This window comes from Helicoverpa zea, chromosome 27 (assembly GCF_022581195.2).
Source record: "Helicoverpa zea isolate HzStark_Cry1AcR chromosome 27, ilHelZeax1.1, whole genome shotgun sequence".
In the NCBI taxonomy this organism is placed as follows: domain Eukaryota; kingdom Metazoa; phylum Arthropoda; class Insecta; order Lepidoptera; family Noctuidae; genus Helicoverpa; species Helicoverpa zea.
The window spans coordinates 3,842,075-3,863,156 of NC_061478.1; the positions used below are offsets into that span (position 1 = coordinate 3,842,075).

Below are 21,082 nucleotides of genomic sequence, written 5' to 3' on the forward strand. Positions count from 1 at the left end.
TATGGGATGTGTTATATTTAGTTTATTTTAAGTGAAATGTCTATAACAATAAAAAAATGAAATTAAATATGTTTGTATTACTTTGCCCAAAAGGTCACGGGCAATATGTATAGTGCCCGGTCAATTTGATTGTTTGAATAATTATTATCAAATTGCACTCTCATATTGGGCATTATTCATAATGACCGGGCATTATGTATACTGCCCAATTTATCACTTGGTCCATAACACATATACATGTTAAATTAAGAATTCAGTGAATGTATTATAATTATAACATAATATTCTAATTGGGGTGTTTGAGGGTGTGCGTTAATTACGTTACATGTTGTATATACTCGTCTGCTTCTCTGTAGAAAATAAAATATTATGTTAGATGTCGAGCTATATCTTTAAATGAATGATGGTGAAAAGTCGTGGTGGCCTAGTGGGCAAAGAACCAACCTCTCGAGTATGAGGGCGCGGGTTCGATTCCAGGTCAGGCAAGTACCAATGCAACTTTTTTAAGTTTCTATGTACTTTCTATATTTCTGTATGTAAGTATATCTTAGACACCAATGGCTGTGTTTCGGATGGCACGTTAAACTGTAGGTCCCGGCTGTCATTGAACATCCTTGGCAGTCGTTACGGGTAGTCAGAAGCCAGTAAGTCTGACACCAGTCTAACCAAGGGGTATTGGGTTGCCCGGGGAACTAGGTTGAGGAGGTCAGGCAGGGCAGTCGCTTCTTGTAAAGCACTGGTACTCAGCTACATCCGGTTAGACTGGAAGCCGATCCCAACATAGTTGGGAAAAAAGCTCGGAGGATGGATGATGGTCGAATGATGGTCATGGACTAATTATTAAATATATTGCCAGCTGCAGTAACTTACTGCTATCTGACAACTCATATCATCATTAGCATTTTCATTGTCTCTCTGCGGGACACAGGCCTCTTCTTCAAAGAAGGAATGAGCAGTAATCACCACTAATATCTCCCTTAAAATCTTCCAGTATGTGGCATTCGTCCGCTCGCCAGATCAGGGCGTATCGTCGGCGGCAAGAGTTCGACCTTCGGCGAGTGGCCGTGGCAGGTGCTGGTGAGAGAGTCCACCTGGCTCGGTCTCTTCACCAAGAACAAGTGTGGAGGAGTACTCATCACTAATAAGTTTGTTACTACTGCCGCTCATTGTCAGCCTGGGTAAGTATATTATTATTATATTTCTGTATAAATAGCTTACTGTAGATGTCCACCACCGAAACAACAGGGGAACATAATTTTCAGAGAGATCGTTTATTTCTTACTAGGTTTTGCCCGCAACTTCGTTCGCGTGGAATAGTGACTACCAGCAGATTTTTGATTTGACCAATAGATGGCGCTATATGTCCGGAATATTTTTTTTTTTTTTGTAATAAAAACTATCCTATGTCCTTTCTCAAGTTTCAAACTATGTCTGTACCAAATTTCACACAAATCGGTTCAGTAGTTTAGGCGTGAAGAAAAGACAGACAGACAGATAGACAGACAGAAAGACAGACAGACAGACAGACAGAGTTACTTTCGCATTTATAATATTAGTTTGGATAGGCAACGACAACTAGATCTATACGTTAATTAACAATACACATTTTCCTAATTCCAGATTCCTAGCATCATTAGTAGCAGTATTTGGAGAGAACGACATCTCCGGGGACTTCGAGCCCAAGAAGCCAGTTTCCAGAAACGTGAGGAAGGTCATCGTGCACAGGTCCTATGATGCAGCCACCTTCGAGAACGATCTAGCGTTGCTGGAACTCGAAGCACCTATTAAGTTTGATGCTCATATTGGTAAGTTTCTTTATTACTAACTAGACTTCAGCCGCGACCTCATTTGAAACTACATCCCAGACCCTAGTATCATCAACGTCCTCCTACCCAATCCCAATTTTATTTCAAGCCAGTACAAAACTTCTGTCTTATTCTTCCATTATCCTTTATTTGCCTGCGCGTTACCTTCTTTCTAGCCATATCGACTTTCACAGAATCCATCCATTGTATCTTTGGGCGTCCCCTTCCTCTATAATATTTATCCACAATCATACCTACTCAAAATCTTCGACACGACAAGTAGCATATCGGCCTGCTCAATATACTGTCTAGAGTACCACTTTATCTCGATGCCATTTCGTTCAATGCAGCCACTCTAGTAAGTAAGCGTAACAAACAAATAAACAAACTCTCTTTGGAACTTTAGCAAAGACTCATTGTAGCGTTAAAGTATTTTTATTTCTGCTATCATATAACATGTTCACTTCTATATTCCAGTGCCTATATGCATGCCGCCCGACGAGGCAGACTTCACGGGCCGTGTGGCGACCGTCACGGGCTGGGGACGGCTCAAGTACGGCGGGTCCGTCCCGGCTCTATTGCAGGAAGTACAGGTCTATATTACTCTTATGTTTTTGGTTTTTTACAATTTGTGTATTACTTTTGTCTGACTAGAGCCCACTCACAGTAGTATTCCATTCATCTGGCTTAAGCTGTGTGAGTTTTTCAAATAACTCATTTTTTATATGAATTTCATCAACTTACATAATACATGTACAATGTGCCGGTAGCTGGATATGTGGCTCATAAATCAGTGTGGTAATGAATGATGAATGCACACGTTATAACGTTCAGTGCGGCCTCATCGAGTAGCACTGAGAACTTTTTAGTATTTAAATTGGTTTACGATTTACTTCAAAGTAAACTGTCAGTCAGCCATAGGATCAACTTTGGCCAACAGTTTAGTCTGGAATGTGTGGGAGCAACGAATTTGATATAACCTAATAAGAATTCTACACAAACTCTAATATTTTCTAGGTACCCGTAATAGAAAACAGCGCGTGTCAAGACATGTTCCAGACTGCTGGCCACTCCAAGAAGATCCTCAAGTCGTTCATCTGTGCAGGCTATGCTAATGGACAGAAGGACTCTTGTGAGGTAAGTTTTGGAGATCATCATTTGCCAAGCCTTTTCCCAACTATTTTTGGGTTCAGCCTTGATCAGTAGGTACCAGTGTTTACATGGATAAACTGGCTAACCACTCCTTAACCCAGTTATACTTTAGAAACATAATCCTCCTCCTGGCTTCTGACTACCAGTAACAACTGCCAAAGCTGTTCAAGTAACTGCCGGGAACAACTATGTATTTAACTTTCCTTCAGAGACACGAAATACATAATCCTCATGACCATTGCACTTATCTACCGCGTCAAGCATTGCCTTATAATTGTTATAAACTGTATCTTAGTATTCCTTTAATTTAAACTTAATTTCCTTTCTAGGGTGACAGTGGCGGCCCCCTAGTCCTTCAACGCGAAGATGGCAAATGGCAGCTAGTTGGCACAGTTTCCCACGGCATCAAATGTGCAGCCCCATTCTTACCCGGAGTCTACATGAGAACTACTTTCTATAAACCTTGGCTAAAGAGCATTACAGGAGTCCATTGAAGTGAGTATGTATATTAGAGTGAGTTTTGTTATGTGAGTGTGTATATTGTCAGGAAAGTGAGTGTGAGTGAGTGAGTATGTAATTTATTGTTGTATTGGTATACGATTTTAATGTGTGGGAGATTGGATTGTGTGAATGGGTACTTGTGTGTGAGTTAGATAATTTTGATTTTTATAAGCACACGATAGCTTTGTTTAAAAATGTTTGTGGCGACTTTCGTTCGTTCTTTCAAAAAAATGGTCATCTCCAGAATTATCAAAATATATAAACTGAATTAGGTAACTATATTTTTTGGAATGGTATTCGCGTGACTGCGCAAAAAAACTTGTATTTTTGCTAGGAAAATAACTAATTGGAATTTGTATAGAATAACTATATGAGCTCTCTAGTAAAATAATAATCTCAGGTAAAAATAATTCTAATTTTATTTGGATTACAGTCAAACTACGTATTATAATTTATAAATATTCATAAATATAATGAAATGTAACTTGGGAACCAATTTGAGCAAAAAATAAAACATTTTTAAGGTGAATAACCAGTGTTACTTAATAAAAATTTAAATCTTGTAAATTATAGTCCTAATAACATTAATATAATGTAAATTATTAAAAAATGCATTTATTCATTGTTGTTTAAAAATTAAAATTTAGTATTTAAGACTGAATTGTAGAAATTAAAAAATATTTTTGTTTTAATTTATATCTACTTAGTTATAAATAAATAATTATTATGAGCTTTTTTATATATTTTGCTCAAATAGTAAATTATTACTGTTATTGATTACCATGATACGGGCAAAGCACGCTGACATTATATGTATAATTTATTTTTAGCTTAAGTAGTAAAATATTAATATTTGTTTCTTTATTTATTACGAACACAATTTATATGTTTATTCACACATAATCATATATTAAAGATAACACTCAAGACTATTATTTCAAAATAATTTATAAAATTATATTTTTTGTTTATTTACTTATTTATTGTGGAAGATGAGTTACCCTATATTTTTATAAAATATGGATTTAAATCAATTAAAAAAAACTGCTTATATTTTTAAACAGATCTATTAAAATTACCGTATTCCTATTATATATTGCGATCTCTGCCCGTAACAACCACGCTAATTGTTAAAATATTAATAAAAAATGCTCAAATAAGATAAGTAAATGTGAATACTGACAGTTATGCATTTATTAAACGTGTTAAGTATTATATATATTGTTTCTTTTGTAGTCATTTATACCCATTAAACATTAACATTTAAAATCGGCCCATTTATATAACAGCTGTTTCTAACATTGAACTTCGGGTTTTTTTAGTGTAATAAAACAAAACCGGCCAAGTGCCAGTCGGAATCGCACACGAAGGTTTCCGTACCATTATTTAGAAAATGAGCAAAAAAATTACGTTTGTTGTATGGGAGCCCCCCAAAATATTTATTGCATTCTAGTTTTCAGTTTTTATAGCATTTGTTGTTATAGCAGCAACAGAAATACATCATCTGTGAAAATTTCAACTCTCTAACTATCACGGTTCATGAGATACAGCCTGGTGACAGACGGACGGACGAACGGACAGAGGACCGAAAACAATAGGGTCCCGTTTTACCGTTTGGGTACGGAACCCTAATAATGAGTGTAAAAAAATTTCTTTGTTTGTTATCATGTAATCATGTGTCAAATATCGGTGACTATATAATTAAGTAATTACTAATCAAGTATGACAGCAATTAATGTCATGTAATGCAATATCAATGTTACGCAAGATTTTAAATGGTATAATTTTAATTCGTATCGGTTCATACATAATAAATAATAAAACTTAGGTAATAAACAAGTAAACATGGAGTTATATTATATATTTTTTTAATTCACTTTCTCAATATATAGTGAAAACTACAGATGGAAGGTAAAAATAAATGATGATGTCCTCCTAGCGGATTATCAGCTACAGCGGCTGTTCTCATGTAAGGAGATCAACCAGCTGCGCAGGACATATTATTATAGTGCACAAGCATTCGCGAAGACACAGGTGCACTCTATATTCCTTCACTCTCACAGCCCGATGGGACGTCAATCCGACACGACCGGAGAGAGATCACAAGCAGGACTGATATTTACATGCTCTCCGACGAGGCAGTGAAAACTACAGATGGAAGGTAAACGATAAAAGATAAGTAGGAGGTAAATAAATAATACGAACAGATCAATGCTTCATAACATATTTATTGCACATAAAAGTTAAAGCTAAAATACATGTTTATACATTTTGTGTCTACTTGCCTAATGCCTAAGAGTACGTATGGTACAGTACACGTTTATAATATTTAAACCTTTGACTGCTATTCAAGCAAAATCACTAACTTTGTAGCTTCAACATATTTTTGCAAACTCTATTAACGAGCGAAAAGATAAGCTGTGTCCTACGTGAGCGAATTACGAGCACGAAAGCAAGGCGAATTGGAAGATATAATACGCAGTGCCATAAAGCGCTACGTCACGTTGCCCGCTTCTAGAGAAAATAGAGCTGCGTCGCTTCGCGTTCGCAACATATCGCTCACTTAGGACACACCCTTAAGCAGATCTAAGAATAGGTATATTATAAATCTCAGCGGAATTTATATAGTTACATGTCTAGTTAATTTCTAATTAGGTAACAATTTTTAAACAATATTAATGATATAATTATGAAATATAACATCGAATTATTATGTAAGTAGTTCTAATCTCTTCATTTTTAGCCTAAATAATTTGCAAAATATATCTCAATTAAACATAAAGTCTTTAAAATAAAGCGTACACATATACGAGAAAAATATAAGGAGAAATTTTTCTTAAATAATTGATATACATAATATAAATATACCTATACTTTGCTTATATTTGTAAGCGTTAATATAATATGAATTTTTTAACATGAATATATAATTTTTCTACTGCAATCATGATATTTTTTTATTGAAAATGCACAGCAGTATATTTGAACAATATAATATCAATATATTTTTTATTTATCTATATTGGTATTTCTGTAGAATTTAATTATTTCAATGATTAGATTAGGTATTTTAATATATAATTTGTTTAATATCCTTTTTAGGGAATTATGAGTTTTTACTACTAAGAAGATATCTCTAAATATATATAAGCAATACTAATATCTTATAATATATTTTTATTCAATAACTAGTTAATATTTTTCAAATTTATGAGGATTACATAAATATGTTATTCGAAAGTACATCGTATGTATTTCGAATATATGAGATACATTTTTCGTTTTACAAACATGGATATTTTTTGGATATACATGATTAATTTACATTTGTATATATAATGGAAATACGATACGTTTTCTCATTATATTATTAACTTAAAATAACTAATAACGGTGTGAAAATATTTTACAAAAGTATATTATTTAAATACAAGAAGCAAAATAATTGTGCATTAACTTAAAATATTATCCGTCACCATTTAACAGAACTATATTCCTTAAAGTAATGTTTAACAAGTGATAATCACATTGATTCTGAAAAAAGAGGTATTCCTTAAAGCGCTACGGTTTTGAGGCGCACTAGATAAGAGGCACTTTCATTATTACTCGAAGCGCTACGTGTAGTAGTAATTGTAATCGGGAGTGCTGCTAAAAAGTGCGCTCCGCTCCGAGTCATAATAATGGTCATCAGTTGCGCCTCAAAACGGTGGCGCTTCGAGGAATACCTCCAAAAAACAATAAGTCTTGAGATATATAATATTCTTAAAATACTATAACATTTTAGCGTAACAAAAGCAAGAAGATATTAAAATTATCCACGTGACTACCGATCCAGACAAATTATTTATCAAAATAAGCGTACAAAATAAAACAGTTGCTTTAAAGGTGAACTTAATATAAAAATACTGTTAAAAAATTTCCAAAAATTACTTCGAAATTTTTCCTTTGTAATGCAAGCATTTTTTACAGATTGCATCGGCCCTATCCTTAATACTTTGTGTAGACATAGCCCTGTCAGACTCAGGCTTAGAGTCTTCTGTCTCAAAGGGCCCTTCACTAAACTGTTGTATCAATTTCTTAATATAACTGCCAGGACCTCTGATAGTCAACTTAGTATTAGAATCATCTTTATCAACAGTATTTTTATACTCGCTCAACATTTGCAGCCCATCTTGAAAATTTTCGAACGCCTGAGTGATTTTTTCCCCAATGTTTAATTTCTCCTCTATTTCTCTATAATCTGTTTTAGAAGTCATTTCTTCGGCCACATCTTTGGATGCTGTTGGGGTGATTATAATTTCATTGTTTTTAACATCGATAGTGATTTTAGCATCGTCTAAAGAAAGCCCGGAGAGTGCCACGTCGACGGATTTAGACCTCTGCCGAGAAGGAGCAATAGGCACTTGCAGTTGGTTCGTGTCTGAATTTGTTTCTTGCTTGTTAGTCCCGGTAGATGTCACTGGTGATGATGTTAATGAGGACCTGTCTCCCGGGCTGGATCCTGGAGTTTAATTAACTTTGTAAAGGAAAGAGAATTTTTGTTTTAATAATTTTATGGTTAGTAACAAAAATTGTTTCCACACTAGCGGATTTTAGCTGTCATCGATTGGAAATGTAGTTGTCAATTTTTCACTGTGGCGCGAAAAAATAGAATAGAAAATCCGCTAGTGTGAAAGAGCTAAAAAGATAAGTTAAATTAGCAAAGCAAAAATATTTTGTTAGTTGCTCAAAAATCTGGTATATGGATTTGATCGATTTGAATTTAATCACAATACAATGGTTAGTTTTAAAATTTCATTTAAAATTACCCATCACCAAAAAACTGATATTATTACCTCAAGTTTATAGAAAAATGGCATGTCGTTGTTCAATCCTAGAAACAGATTTATTTATTTAAGCAAAACATGTATGTTAGGTATTTTATTTTTATCACAAAATGGAACTTTTTATGTTATTTTTAACACAAGAAGGAACGGTAGATTCCACATATATAACTACTATAATCATATTGTGTGGATTTCAATATCCTATCCTTCAATCATTTTGCGATTGAATTTCGACATTAGTTTCATTTAATTCAATCAGATCAATCGGATCGGTTATTGAAATCCACACTACAGACTTCTCTAGTAATATCCCTATTCTCTTTCTGTACCCCCAAACTATCTGATTTCTATGGCCAGTTTCACCGGCTACTGATAAAGTCTCCGATATCCTATCAGGAACTTATCTGACTAAGAAACTATAACTTTTGGTTTCACAAGTCTTGGATAGCCATATCTAGCAGTAATTATAAGCAGCCGTTTTCTGGCAGAATCTATCAAATAATTAACAGACACTTGTGAAACCGGACCTTAACCCGTTGTATGCCGGAGCGCAGACACAATTGATTGTCTATTGTTAAGTTTTTTATAGCTGTAAATCTATCACAGTGTATTAAATAAATAAATAAATACTTAGCGACATACAACAGGTTAATAAACTAGAATTACTTCAGCTACCCTCTACTTCGGGGTACAAATTCTACCCACCATTGGAGACATCTTCCCTCTCGTCTTCGCAACACTGAGGAAGAGACTGTTCCACCATCATACCCTGGACCATGTCCATGCAGGAGTCCAGGGAGAACTTCTTGCCAACCATTTTGATACCCCTGATGCGTCGGCGCATCTCTGTTAGTAAATTAGTAGGAGTTAAGGTGATTGGTAGCAGGGTATACGAAATAAAATGGTTCTTTGTTGTGTTACTTAAGTTAACATTTGATTTTAGGTGTGATCTTACTGACCGCGGTAATAATACACCTCAAACAAATTTTGGATGTCTTTGTTATACTTCAAAAGTTCTTATAATTTAAATGTTATCCGATATTTTTTTGCGAAACCTAACAATGTATAGGATTGCATTTGAATTGTATGAAGTTTCAGAGCGAAACAAGGACATCAAAAAATGCTTTGAGGTGTATTATTACCACGATAGATAAGATCACGCCTCATACCGAATATTAACTTAGGTAAAACATTAAAAACATGTTATAATGGAAATTTATAAATGTTATATGAAAATGCAATTAAAATATGTGGGGTTAAGTTTTTATATGAATTAAGGGCCCGACCCAATATTCTATCCATAATATGTCAATTTGCTTTCCAGAGATAAGAATATGACATAACTTGTATAGGGTTAATGTCACCATCGTATCTCTAATAATTAAATCTATAGATACATAGATGGAGTATTGAGAATAGCCGTAAGATGATGATGAAGGTTTAAAAATTAATAAATAATGAAGTAAATGGATAGTATCAATAGAGCAAACTTAGATGACTTTCAACACTTTTTTAAAACTCATGAATGGTTTTGGATAAGCAATGAATAATAATTTCATAAAATGTATGTATAAGCAGGATTCGTTGAAATTAAAGTAATGTATAGCTTTCTTTTCCAAAATATAGATGGCAGCAATGAAGCCTGTACCACGTTGAATAAAAAGCAGTTCACAAAACCTATGGAGAAAACCACGAAAAATAACACCCCTGAACCCAAAAATTCCATTGATATAAAAACACGCAGAAAACAACAAAATGTTAGTTTTTCACAATATTTTAAGAAACTTTTTCCCCAAGAATACCTTATTTCTTCATTAAATAGATCACTAGATATATCCGGATAGAACTACTCCGTAACCTTCCCAGGCTTCCGCTCTATCTCCGCACCGAATTCCCTCGAAGTTGGAGTCATTGTCCCCTAGAACATTGTGGTTGGTATATGAGAGACAATTGAAATTGAACTTACCGGGGCTGTCTTTAGGCTCCATTTTCAACTGAGCGAAGGTATGGGCGCAAGAAGTCAGGAGTTGTTCGTAATCGCAAATAGCAGCGTGGGTACCATTGACGATCTTAGGACTCATGGGGCTGTTGGCTAAGAGAAGACTGGTACCGAATGTCGCGTTCAGCTCACGCGTTTCTGAAATTTTTGTGAAGGTGAAAGAAGATTGTAAGTAAGAAAGAAAGAAAAGATAGAAAGAAAGACTATTTACGGCCAAGTTCACCGACAACATAAACGTCAGTTTTCTTAAAACATTTGTTTACTATGAATTTACACGCATTAATTTGCAAAGTAAACTGCTGTCTTACGAAATGCGAACGTTTATGTTGTCGGTAAAAATGGGCCTCAGTCACATAAGTAAGAAAAAGAACAGAATAAAATAACACACACAAAAGAAAGTAAAAGAACAGAAACATACAATAAAAACCACAATGAGTCATAATTTGCATAATTCGATGTCCTCTTAGCTGATTATCGGCCACGACGGTTGTTCTCATATAAGGAGATTAGACAAATCATCATCCTCCGAGCCTTTTTCCCAACCATGTTGGGGTCGGCTTCCAGTCTAACCGGATTCAGCTGAGTATCAGTGCTTTACAAGAAGCGAATGCCTATCTGACCTTCTCAACCCAGTTACCCGGGCAACTCGATACCCCTTGGTTAGACTGGTGTCAGACTTACTGGCTTCTGACTACCCGTAACGACTGTTAAGGTTGTTCAATGACAGCTGGGACCTACAGTTTAACGTGCCATCCGAAACACAGTCAATGGTGTCTAAGATATACTTAGAAAGTACATACAAACTTAGAAAAGTTGCATTGGTACTTGCCTGACCTGGGATCGAACCCGCGCCCTCATACTTGAGAGGCTGGTCCTTTACCCACTAGGCCACCACGACTTTTTAAGGAGATTAGACAAATGCGCAGGACATATTATAGTGCACAAGCATTTGCGCAGACACAGGTGCACTCACTATTCCTTCACTCACATAGCCCGATGGGACGACAATCCGACACGACCGGAGAGAGATCAGGCGCATGACCGACGTTTACATGCTCTCCAATGCACGGGTGTATCAATCACCAATTTCCAGGCTCCGGGCTCTTTTGTCAGCGTTTCTAAACCCTACGAAGCGATTTCTTCCCGACCCGGGAATCGAATCCAAGACCTCAATCTCAGTAGCCGCGCTTGCGACAACTAGACCAACGAGGCAATTAATACCACTTTGCAAGACTGGTTATCAGACTTTTTGGTTTGTGACTATCCACAACGATGAATGATTGTCTTATTTATTATAATAACTTTTTTCTCATCTGTTTGTAAGATAAATTTATCAGTTGCCTGTGTTTAGACTGGAGTCCAGAAGAGAAACGAATATTATGTGGACTAACATACCTTTCAGAGAGATCCTAGGTTTCTTCGGCACGACAATATTACCATCCTCTGATCCAAAGACATCTGTCAGTATTTCTTTTGCAACAGTCTTTATTTCATTCCAATCATCTGAAAATATAACCAAAATATATAGAATCACGACCACTTTGAGAAAGGTACATTATGCTTAGGCGAAGACACCACCTTTAACATCAAAGAAGTATTAAGGATTTCTGCCTTTATCTATACTAATATTATAAAGCTGAAGAGTTTGTTTGTTTGAACGCGCTAATCTCAGGAACTACTGGTCCGATTTGAAAATTTTTTTCAGTGTTAGATAGCCCATTTATCGAGGAAGGCTATAGGCTACTTTTTATCCCGGTACGGGAAGTAATTCCCACGGGATGCGGGTGAAACCGCTGGCAGAAGCTAGTTAGTTTATATTGGCACTCGGGCCGTATAAGTTAGTATGCAGCAAGCTATAATCATATAAGTACGTATTGGCGCACAAAATTAAAGTTTCGAGGACATTTTAGAAATGCTCGCTCATGTTACTGTTTACTAGTGGAGCAGGTAGATGATGAGGCGTTCACACAGACATGATTATTCTGATATTTGTGTATCACATCCCGCATCACGCTAGGCTTCTTAGTGACAGTTTGCTTTACAACATGTAAGTACGAGTTCGAGAAAGAAGTTTCCCATGCCAGAAGCAGGAAACATATCGAAGTGCCTCTTGGCTACATACATACCCTTTTATTTTATTTTTTACTATCGACCCGCCCCATCCTCGCACGGAATAACACTATTTCCCCACTATTTAATGTATGTTGTTATACATATAAACTTTTATCTTTAGTAACTCTATCTACTAAAAAAAACTGCATGAAAATTTACAAAGGGACATAGGGACAGAAAAAGCGACTTTGTTTTATAATATGTAGTGATATAAAAACAAATCCAAGAACTACAACAGTCAAATTTCTTACCCAAGATATCCTGGTTGGTAGTCCTAGAAGAGGTGACAGTGAATCTAATGACATATGTTCCTTTAAAGCAGGCTGGCACGGCGTGGATGAAGCCGCGGGCGTTTAAGCGCTTCAGCAGCCGTTCGGTCAAAGCGTTGTCTCCCTTCATACGGAACGCTACCATGCCTGTAATGTGGAGGGTGCGTTAGAAAGCGCTATTTGCTTTATTGTAAAGTAAGCATTGACTGACGATTTTTGGGAAATTGGCACTCGTTTCTGCCAAATCAATTTGGCACAGGCCACATGTAACTCATTGAATCTCGTCCTTTCGAGCTATGAGAGTGTAGGAATAGAGCGTGCAACTGTATCTCTGCAAATGCTTAAGCTTTATGACAATGTCTTCAGTAGCTGGCTGATCTTCTTCTGAGTATAGCCGCTGTGACAGATATTCGGTCTAGAAAGCATTACACATATTAACTAATTGAAGGAAATAAAACTTACCCAAATTCCTCGGTTGAGGAATCTCAAATCGCTGATCAGCCAAAACAAGAGCTTCAAACTTCTGAGCCAAACGAACGCCCTGAAACAATATATATAAAAACTAAACATGTGCTGAATACAAGTGATAAAATAAACGAGATTTATGATCTAAAAACTAATTAAAATATGCAAATTTGTGACTGCGGTGAAAAACTAGCGGTTGATGCGAAAAAGGGCTGAAGATGCTAAATTTTATCTGATAAAAACTGACGTAGCTAGAACTGTGAAAATTGGATTTGAATTCAATTTTATAGCAACAAAAGAAACTATCTAAAATATCCAATAATTAAAGTAGTTTCAGTAAATTTTAGATTTTCCTCATCTCAAAAAACGGTACTAAGCACTTATAATGCAGATGCATTTAAATAAGAAATTACTTTACTTAACTGAAAAGTAAAATAATTCATAGTTGATGGATGCGGGCTACCGAGGCCTGGGACAATTGGCGCTCACTGGGAGAGACTTAACTTCAGCAATGGACGTCAATAAACTGACATGATGATGGTGGTGAGTTCAAAAAACTGATGAGCAACTTACCTCACGAATATGCTTTTGAATCCCTGATACGCCGTAGTTACGAAGCACGAACCATAACTTCAATGCTCTGAAGCGACGACTCAGCGGTATTTGCCAGTGCTGTAGATACAAACATATTAATTAGTAAAGAAAATAAGAATTTCATATAATGGATTAGTAAGCCAACTTAGCGGGTGTAACTATGCCAACGGAAATAAAAACGGATTAAAGCATGATAAGACCTTAAAACTGTATAATAAACAGGTAAAAACACTACCTATTTGAGTTCCACCACAAAATTGGCAAAAATAACTTAATTTTTATGTTCCTATTTTTATAATATATAGTCAGTAATTTCGACAATAGTATTTCCCACCACCGAACCATCAATATCACAAAAAGACATAAAAAGTCATGTGTAATGTAGTACGTAGCAGTGTCCGAGTATTCGAGTAGGTATAAATAATACAGTAACAGTACAAGAATAATATCAGGAGCAGTAGGTAATAACAAAACAATTACTAATTTCCCATCACCGAATCCGCACCATCACCATAATCCATCACCCAACAAAACATCTTACTAGAAGTTCTTTCTTATGCGGATCTTCAAGTTGTATCTGTTCACCACAACCAGATGACATATTGTTGTAACCATGTAGGTTTACATCATCATCATCTTCGTACAAATCATCATCTTTTCCGACATCACCGTTTTCTATATTCCCATTGATATCTTTTTCAATCTTTGGTTTGTCGGATTTGGTGATTATTTCATCACCGTTTGTTGCTTCATCACCGTTTACGGTGATTGTTGGGTTGGCTGTACCTTTTAGGATATTGTTTATCTTCCTCAGTGGGTTTTTCTTGTAGTATGACTTTCTGTCACCGACCTAGTGTAATGTAATGATTAAGGGTGTGTTCGTAAATGTATGTGTTGATATTTTTTCTTTGAAATTAAATAAATATAAACAACATAAAGTTAAACATAAGTACAAATATACACACATAAATAGAAAAGGTGCTATCTTTTTAAACAATTTTATGAAAAACAAAAACTCTTTAGTGACAAAATTTAACCCAGTTTTTTTTTTCAAAAACATGATCTATACATACCATGTAGTCAATTGCTTTTCCTGAAACAAAAAAAAAAACGTTTATTAATATGTACTTTCTACTTTAAAATAAAAACAATTGAAATAAAAAGGTAAACGTCGACATTCTAATTATTGCAATTATGAATCAAACAATATTATCGTCTGTCTAGCTTTTTCCCAACTATGTCTGGGTCAGCCACTAGCTCTGAAGCCAACAATAATAATCAGAAATATTTACCTGAATTCTCGTGCCTCAAATAAATTGGGTTCACGTTGAAAGTCCTGTGAAGAGCTGTGCTGTCTTTTACCCTATGGGGATAAAAGGAGGAAAATATTAAAAATATATCGTAAATATTAAAATACTAGCCTCCACAGGTTTTGGGGTTGGCCCCCAATAGGATGAAAGGTAGTTTATTATGTAATTCTGATATACAATCTTTATTACTACCAAGCGTTATCAAAATCCAAAATCCATTCAGCTGTGTGTATTAGGAACAAATATTTACTTTAAATTGCCAACAAATTTCACATGATTAGTCGGATGACAAGTATCTACATACACGTACCTATATTTAATTTTATGTCATCATCCTCCGAGCCTTTTCCCAATCATGTTGGGGTCGGCTTCCAGTCTAACCGGATTCAGCTGAGTACCAGTGCTTTACAAGAAGCGACTGCCTATCTGACCTCCTCAACCCAGTAACCCGGGCAACCCGATACCCCTTGGTTAGACTGGTGTCAGACTTTCTGGCTTCTGACTACCCGTAACGACTGCCAAGGATGTTCACTGACAGCCGGGACCTACAGTTTAACGTGCCATCCGAAACACAGTCAATGGTGTCTAAGATATACTTAGAAAGTACATACAAACTTAGAAAAGTTGCATTGGTACTTGCCTGACCTGGGATCGAACCCGTGCCCTAATAAATACTTGAGGTTGGTCTACCCACTAAGCCACCACGACTTCCACTTTACTTGACTATATTTAATTTTATGTGTTTGTAATAAATAGGAGTTTTATATATAAATGATTTAGATTCAAATACTTACCACATAGCAGTACAATCGAAGTTGACCATCAGCCATTTAGAAGGATTGAAGGCGAAGGAATCAGCCATCTCAATGCCATCGAGCCAGTGCCTGTAATATACAGATATTATTATAAATCATGCCACGAACAATGAAATTCATATTGTTCTTACATACATACTCGGACCTATCCCAAAATGTTTGAAACTTGCTTCCGCTACCACTTTCACCCGCTCTCTAAGGGAACTACACCCCGATCTTGGATAAAGACTTTATATACTCCATTTAAAATAACATTAGAAATTTAAGTAAACCTTTTTTACTGTTTGTTCAACCGAATTTGACTTCTATTCCGTAGACAAAAGAACGGAATTGAAAGCAAAATACTGGTTACAATACCAAGTATTTACTGCAGCCGCCATTAATCATACTGATGTCCTCCTAGCCGATTATCGGTTACGGCGGCTGTTCTCATGTAAGGAGATTAGCCAACTGCGCAGGACATATTATAGTGCACAAGCACTTGCGCATACACAGGTGCACTCCCTATTCCTTCACTCTCATAGCCCGATGGGACGGCAATCCGACACGACCGGAAAGAGATCAGGCGCAGGACCGACATTTACGTGCTCTCCGATGCACGGGTGAATCAATCACCAACTTCCAGGCTTCGGGCTGCTTTGTGAAAGTCTTCTAAAACCCACAAAGCGATTTCGGCCCGACTCGGGAATCGAACCCGAGACCTCGTGCTCAGCAGCCACACTTGCGACAACTAGACCAACGAGGCAGTCAAAATAATATATATATATATATAATAATATTAATCATACTACTAACGCAATAGAAGTCAAAATCGGTTGAACAAACAGTAAAAAAGGTTTACTTAAATTTCTAATGTTATTTTAAATGGAGTATAGGAGAAGATGCATATATGTGTATTAATTCAATTCAATTCTTTATTTGCGTTCCGTATGTAATACAGGTGGTATTTTTATAAAGTTTAAACAATATATTAGAAACAATATGGACCCGGTAGGGCACAGCATCAAGAGGTAGGAGAGGTTTGCAGTACTTATCATTATTACCTAGTTTATTCTGATGTGTAAGCTACATCACTGCCAAGTTTCTTCAAAATCCATCTTCTAGTTTTTTCGTGGGAGAGGAACAAACATGTATCGACAAAAACACCTTGCAATGCAAGAAACATGCCTGGTTTCTACATCAAGTAACGATTCGAGCTTTATTTTTGAAAAACCTCATAGAATAAACGTCAAAAGTTAACTGTCCATCAGCAAACGAACGAAACGAATTTTTTATATAGAAACATAAAAACCAATTTCAGGGAAGCTCGGAAAGCAAACAGTCTAAAAACAAAAATTTCATTCTACCTATAAAATTAAGTTACCTACTCAAATGATATGCTTAATAGTTACCTGTACTCAGGACAAGTGAATGCACTGCCAGCATACGCAGCATCGACATGCAACCAGGCTCCGTGCTTCTCACACACCTGGCCGATCTCACGAAGATTGTCGAAGGCTACCGAGCCTGTTGTGCCGAGTGTCGCGCATACCTGGCGAGAGAAGGGTTAGAAGTATTAGGTGGTGTCTGTTTTGTTTATTACTCGACTGTGAGAGAATGAGGGTTGTGTCTTATTGATCACGAGGTAAGTTAAATTTTCGTAATTAGCCACTTTTGTAAGTGGTTTTAATAAGTGGTGCTGGTCCGGTGATTAAAACATCTGCCTTTAAAATATGATTGTGTGGTGTGATTCCAGGATAGGCAAGTACTGTGCCTATCTCTTCTACATTATATTGCATGTGCTTTTTAATGTTATCTTGGACACCAATGACTGGGTAAAGATGAAGGAAAACAGTTCGAGATAACCTGAACTTTAAGTCTGAAATCATCAACTTCTTTCGTTCATCGCCAACTTTTTATCTGTATGAGAAGAGGCCTGTGCCTGTGAAGAAAAAGGTTGATGCTGATATTGACAATTCTATGGTAAAGACTGACAACCAGATATGGCAAAACGTAAGGCTAGGGCGATATAGCCCACCGGATTAGCAAGTTGAAGTGGCAATGGGCTGGCCATATTGCTCGCAGAGCAGATGGCCGATGGGGCCGAAAAGTGCTGGAGTGGAGACCACGGACTAACAAGCGCAGCGTAGGATGTCCACCAACGAGGTGGACAGACGACCTTATAAAGGTCGCCGGAAGACGCTGGATGCAGGTCGCTTCCAACAGGTATCTGTGGAGATCAAAGGGGGAGGCCTATGTTCAGCAGTGGACGTCCTATGGCTGAGATGATGATGATGATGAAGGCTAGGGCGATTACCGAGTCCGGCCAGTACTCGACGACTGGCTCGGGAGAAGACACGGCTCCCTGTCATTCAGGGTGACGCAGGTGCTGTCGGGGCATGGGTGCTTCGGCAAGTTCCTGTGTCGCTTAGACAGGGAGCCGGACGCTCGGTGTCACCACTGCGTCCATTGCGGGGAGGACACGGCGCAACACACGCTCGCTGAGTGTGTAGCTTGGGAGGAGCAGCGCCGTGTCCTCACAAATGAAATTGGAGGCGATCTGTCGCTACCGGCCGTGGTGCGGAGGATGGACGGCAGTGCAGAGTCGTGGAACGCGGTGGTGTCCCTTTGCGAGGAAGTGATGTCGCAGAAGGAATCTGCGGAACGGGAGAGGGAGATTTCGACTCCCTTCCCTGGCCGCAGAAGGCGCACCGAGCGCAGGAGAAGGGCGGACAACGCCCTCTTCCGCCCCCATGAATGGGTCAAAGGGCGAGGGACTTGGGGAAGTTCCCGCTACTCTACTTGGGATTTCCCCCTCCCAAAAAAAAGGGCAATTTTCGAGCGACCAAGATGTCTTAAGTTACATCCCCACCCATTCCCTATTTAACATAAACCTAAAATCACACAAAAATCTCAACATCCCTTTTTCCAAAGTCGGTTAAATTCCTTTAACCCATCATCCTGGTAATCAGGTAACCTGGTAACAGGTTCACAATGCACTTAGGAAGCCAGTGGATCGGATAATCGAGATGTTTATTAAAATTTTATCGATACTCGAGTCTTCGGGAGCCTTCTTAATTATTTGACGAAGATGTTGTGGAAGCGACAGGGCCACGTAGATTTACGAAATAGTGACATTTAAAATTATTATTAAACTTAATACTTTAAGGATCTATATTTATGTTTCATTTTCTTTTTTATCGTGTGATGTTTTCATCTGCCTATAAGATTGACACAAATATCATCTCTTTCTTTTCAAATGTTGTTAATACTGGCAATTTTTAAGCGATCCAAATAAATAAATTGTCTATTTGAATGACTTTCCATTTGGAAAATAAAAATTACTTACAGGTAAAATGGTACAATATAAAATATTATTCACAAAACCCATGATATTACTCTTCATGTATCTATCTTACAACAATTCTATCTATCATCTGTGCACTTTAATTGTTACTTACTATAGTTATACTATAGTTTTTTTAAATCAGAAATATACTAAAACTGTCTAGCAACAACGGAATTTCGAAGATCGAATAAAGTCATATCTATTAACTCGACATCCGTGTAATTTTTTTTCAATTCTCTCCATTCTTGACATGAGAATAGTTACCTAATTTATGAAGTAAACTGGATTCTTCATTGAACGAACACACACGTGTTATAGAATATTGAACTATGTTGCTAAGTTGGTAAGAGCTATTTTTAATTGGGTTTGGTATTTATGTAAAGTTGAGTTGCCGGTTGCCACGGCCAGTTTATGGATGGGTTACCGTTCTAAATATTTGATTTGATTTTTAAGGAAAATTAAGTTATTAGGACCGATGGTATTCTACATATTTAATTTCTATCTGAGTCTAAAGTTTATTTAATTTAATATCTAGCACTGCCAAATTAAGTTACCTAATATGTATAAGTAGGTAGGTACTTAATGTTAAAGCTTTTAATTTAATTATCAAACATACACCATTTTCTTAAAATATACCATTTTCTTAACAGAAAGTATCAAGTTTAAGTTGTGGTAGAATTTTTCTTACTACAACTTATTTTCAAAACGACAAATAAATAAGCAATGTGCACTCTACAGAAATTAAAATAAAAGTTGAAAACGGTATCATACAAATTAATATTACCGCGAGATCATTAAGACTGTTTAAAATAGACCATAAGACAATACAAATTATCTCAAACACAACTGTGGTGTGGCCTAAGTCAGAAGATTTCGTCTTAGAAAGTAAATAACGCAGTCAAATTTCAAAACGTGGAAAAAAAGAAGTTAGGTAGGTAACAAGTAGGTTCTATTTGTTTAGCTTAAAATCTTTTGTTGTCATTAATCTAAAAGTATTTTTAATTTATCACGGTGTAAGAAATCTCTGTCTGTCTATCTGGATATCTTGGTTGTTGATTAATTTAATTATTTTATTTTACATACATAGGTTAAAAACTTACAAATGAGATATTTCAAAATATATTAGATCCGACCAGGTACACGTATTAACATCAAAATCCAAAACGAATCATTAAAAAGTATCACAATTATTTTATTGTAATACCAACAAAATAACTCTTATTTTTCTTTACTCCAAAAAGTCTATCACCCATCTACAAATCGCTCAACAAAAAACGCTACATCTTATGCCCTCCACCAAACTTTAAACTGTAAGCTGCTTCCTCAGAACCGAACACAAATTGGTCCCTCAGAGACCAATGAACGTTTAAAAATGCCACAAACTAATCTTCAAATAATGAGGACTTTATTTAAAAGGAAAACGTCATATTTCTTCCATTCTCTTAGGAGTTATTTACATAAATATCAGCTGAAGAAAGCATGGTGGAATTCATCATTAATAACCTTTGATAAAGCTGTTTTGGTCTCTGGGGATAAGCAAGCATTTGTGTTTAGAGATATTAGCTGGATTGTTCTTGTAGCAAGACTACAATAAATAATGGGTATTATATCTCATCGTCTGCATAGCCTTTTTCCAACTATGTTTTCAGTTTAATCGGTGCAGTTGAGAATCAATGTTTTAGATAGAGCGACTGCCTATCTGACCACCAAAACCCAGTTAGGGCCTATGCTTACCACGTTTTTTAAACGCGCCGTCGACGCGCGTTTTGGGAACGCGCGTCGCCGGCGCGTTTCTATCCTGCAGAGCAGTTTGTTGTCGTTTGTATCGATACAAACGCGCGGCACCAGCGCTTCTGTATCGATACAAACGCGCGGCACCGGCGCTTCTGTATCGATACAAACGCGC

General features: G+C 36.6%; 2 protein-coding genes across 4 annotated transcripts in view; one reads left to right on the plus strand and one right to left on the minus strand.

The window, feature by feature from the left end:
- Positions 1-3,784, plus strand: part of LOC124643384 (serine protease filzig) — a 33,885-nt gene extending 30,101 nt beyond the window's left edge. Inside the window, exons 4-8 of the mRNA XM_047182363.1 lie at positions 992-1,178; positions 1,621-1,805; positions 2,283-2,398; positions 2,823-2,942; positions 3,287-3,784. Of these exons, the coding sequence (XP_047038319.1) occupies positions 992-1,178; positions 1,621-1,805; positions 2,283-2,398; positions 2,823-2,942; positions 3,287-3,451 (773 nt within the window). The 3' untranslated portion in view covers positions 3,452-3,784. The remainder of the gene's footprint in view (positions 1-991; positions 1,179-1,620; positions 1,806-2,282; positions 2,399-2,822; positions 2,943-3,286) is intronic.
- A 1,884-nt stretch (positions 3,785-5,668) lies between these two features.
- The window catches only part of LOC124643184 (histidine decarboxylase), a 32,116-nt gene continuing 16,702 nt past the window's right edge, over positions 5,669-21,082 (minus strand). Inside the window, exons 8-19 of one of the 3 annotated variants that reach the window (XM_047182058.1) lie at positions 17,240-17,379; positions 15,828-15,917; positions 15,016-15,086; positions 14,797-14,816; positions 14,265-14,573; positions 13,703-13,801; positions 13,127-13,205; positions 12,647-12,811; positions 11,679-11,786; positions 10,251-10,421; positions 8,294-8,331; positions 5,669-7,959 (exon numbers count right to left, since the gene is read on the minus strand). In XM_047182058.1, the coding sequence (XP_047038014.1) occupies positions 7,930-7,959; positions 8,294-8,331; positions 10,251-10,421; positions 11,679-11,786; positions 12,647-12,811; positions 13,127-13,205; positions 13,703-13,801; positions 14,265-14,573; positions 14,797-14,816; positions 15,016-15,086; positions 15,828-15,917; positions 17,240-17,379 (1,320 nt within the window). In that variant the 3' untranslated portion in view covers positions 5,669-7,929. Of the gene's footprint in view, positions 7,960-8,293; positions 8,332-10,086; positions 10,203-10,250; positions 10,422-11,678; positions 11,787-12,646; positions 12,812-13,126; positions 13,206-13,702; positions 13,802-14,264; positions 14,574-14,796; positions 14,817-15,015; positions 15,087-15,827; positions 15,918-17,239; positions 17,380-21,082 lie in introns of all 3 variants that reach the window. The other 2 variants (XR_006985886.1, XM_047182059.1) reach the window with 2 other exon arrangements.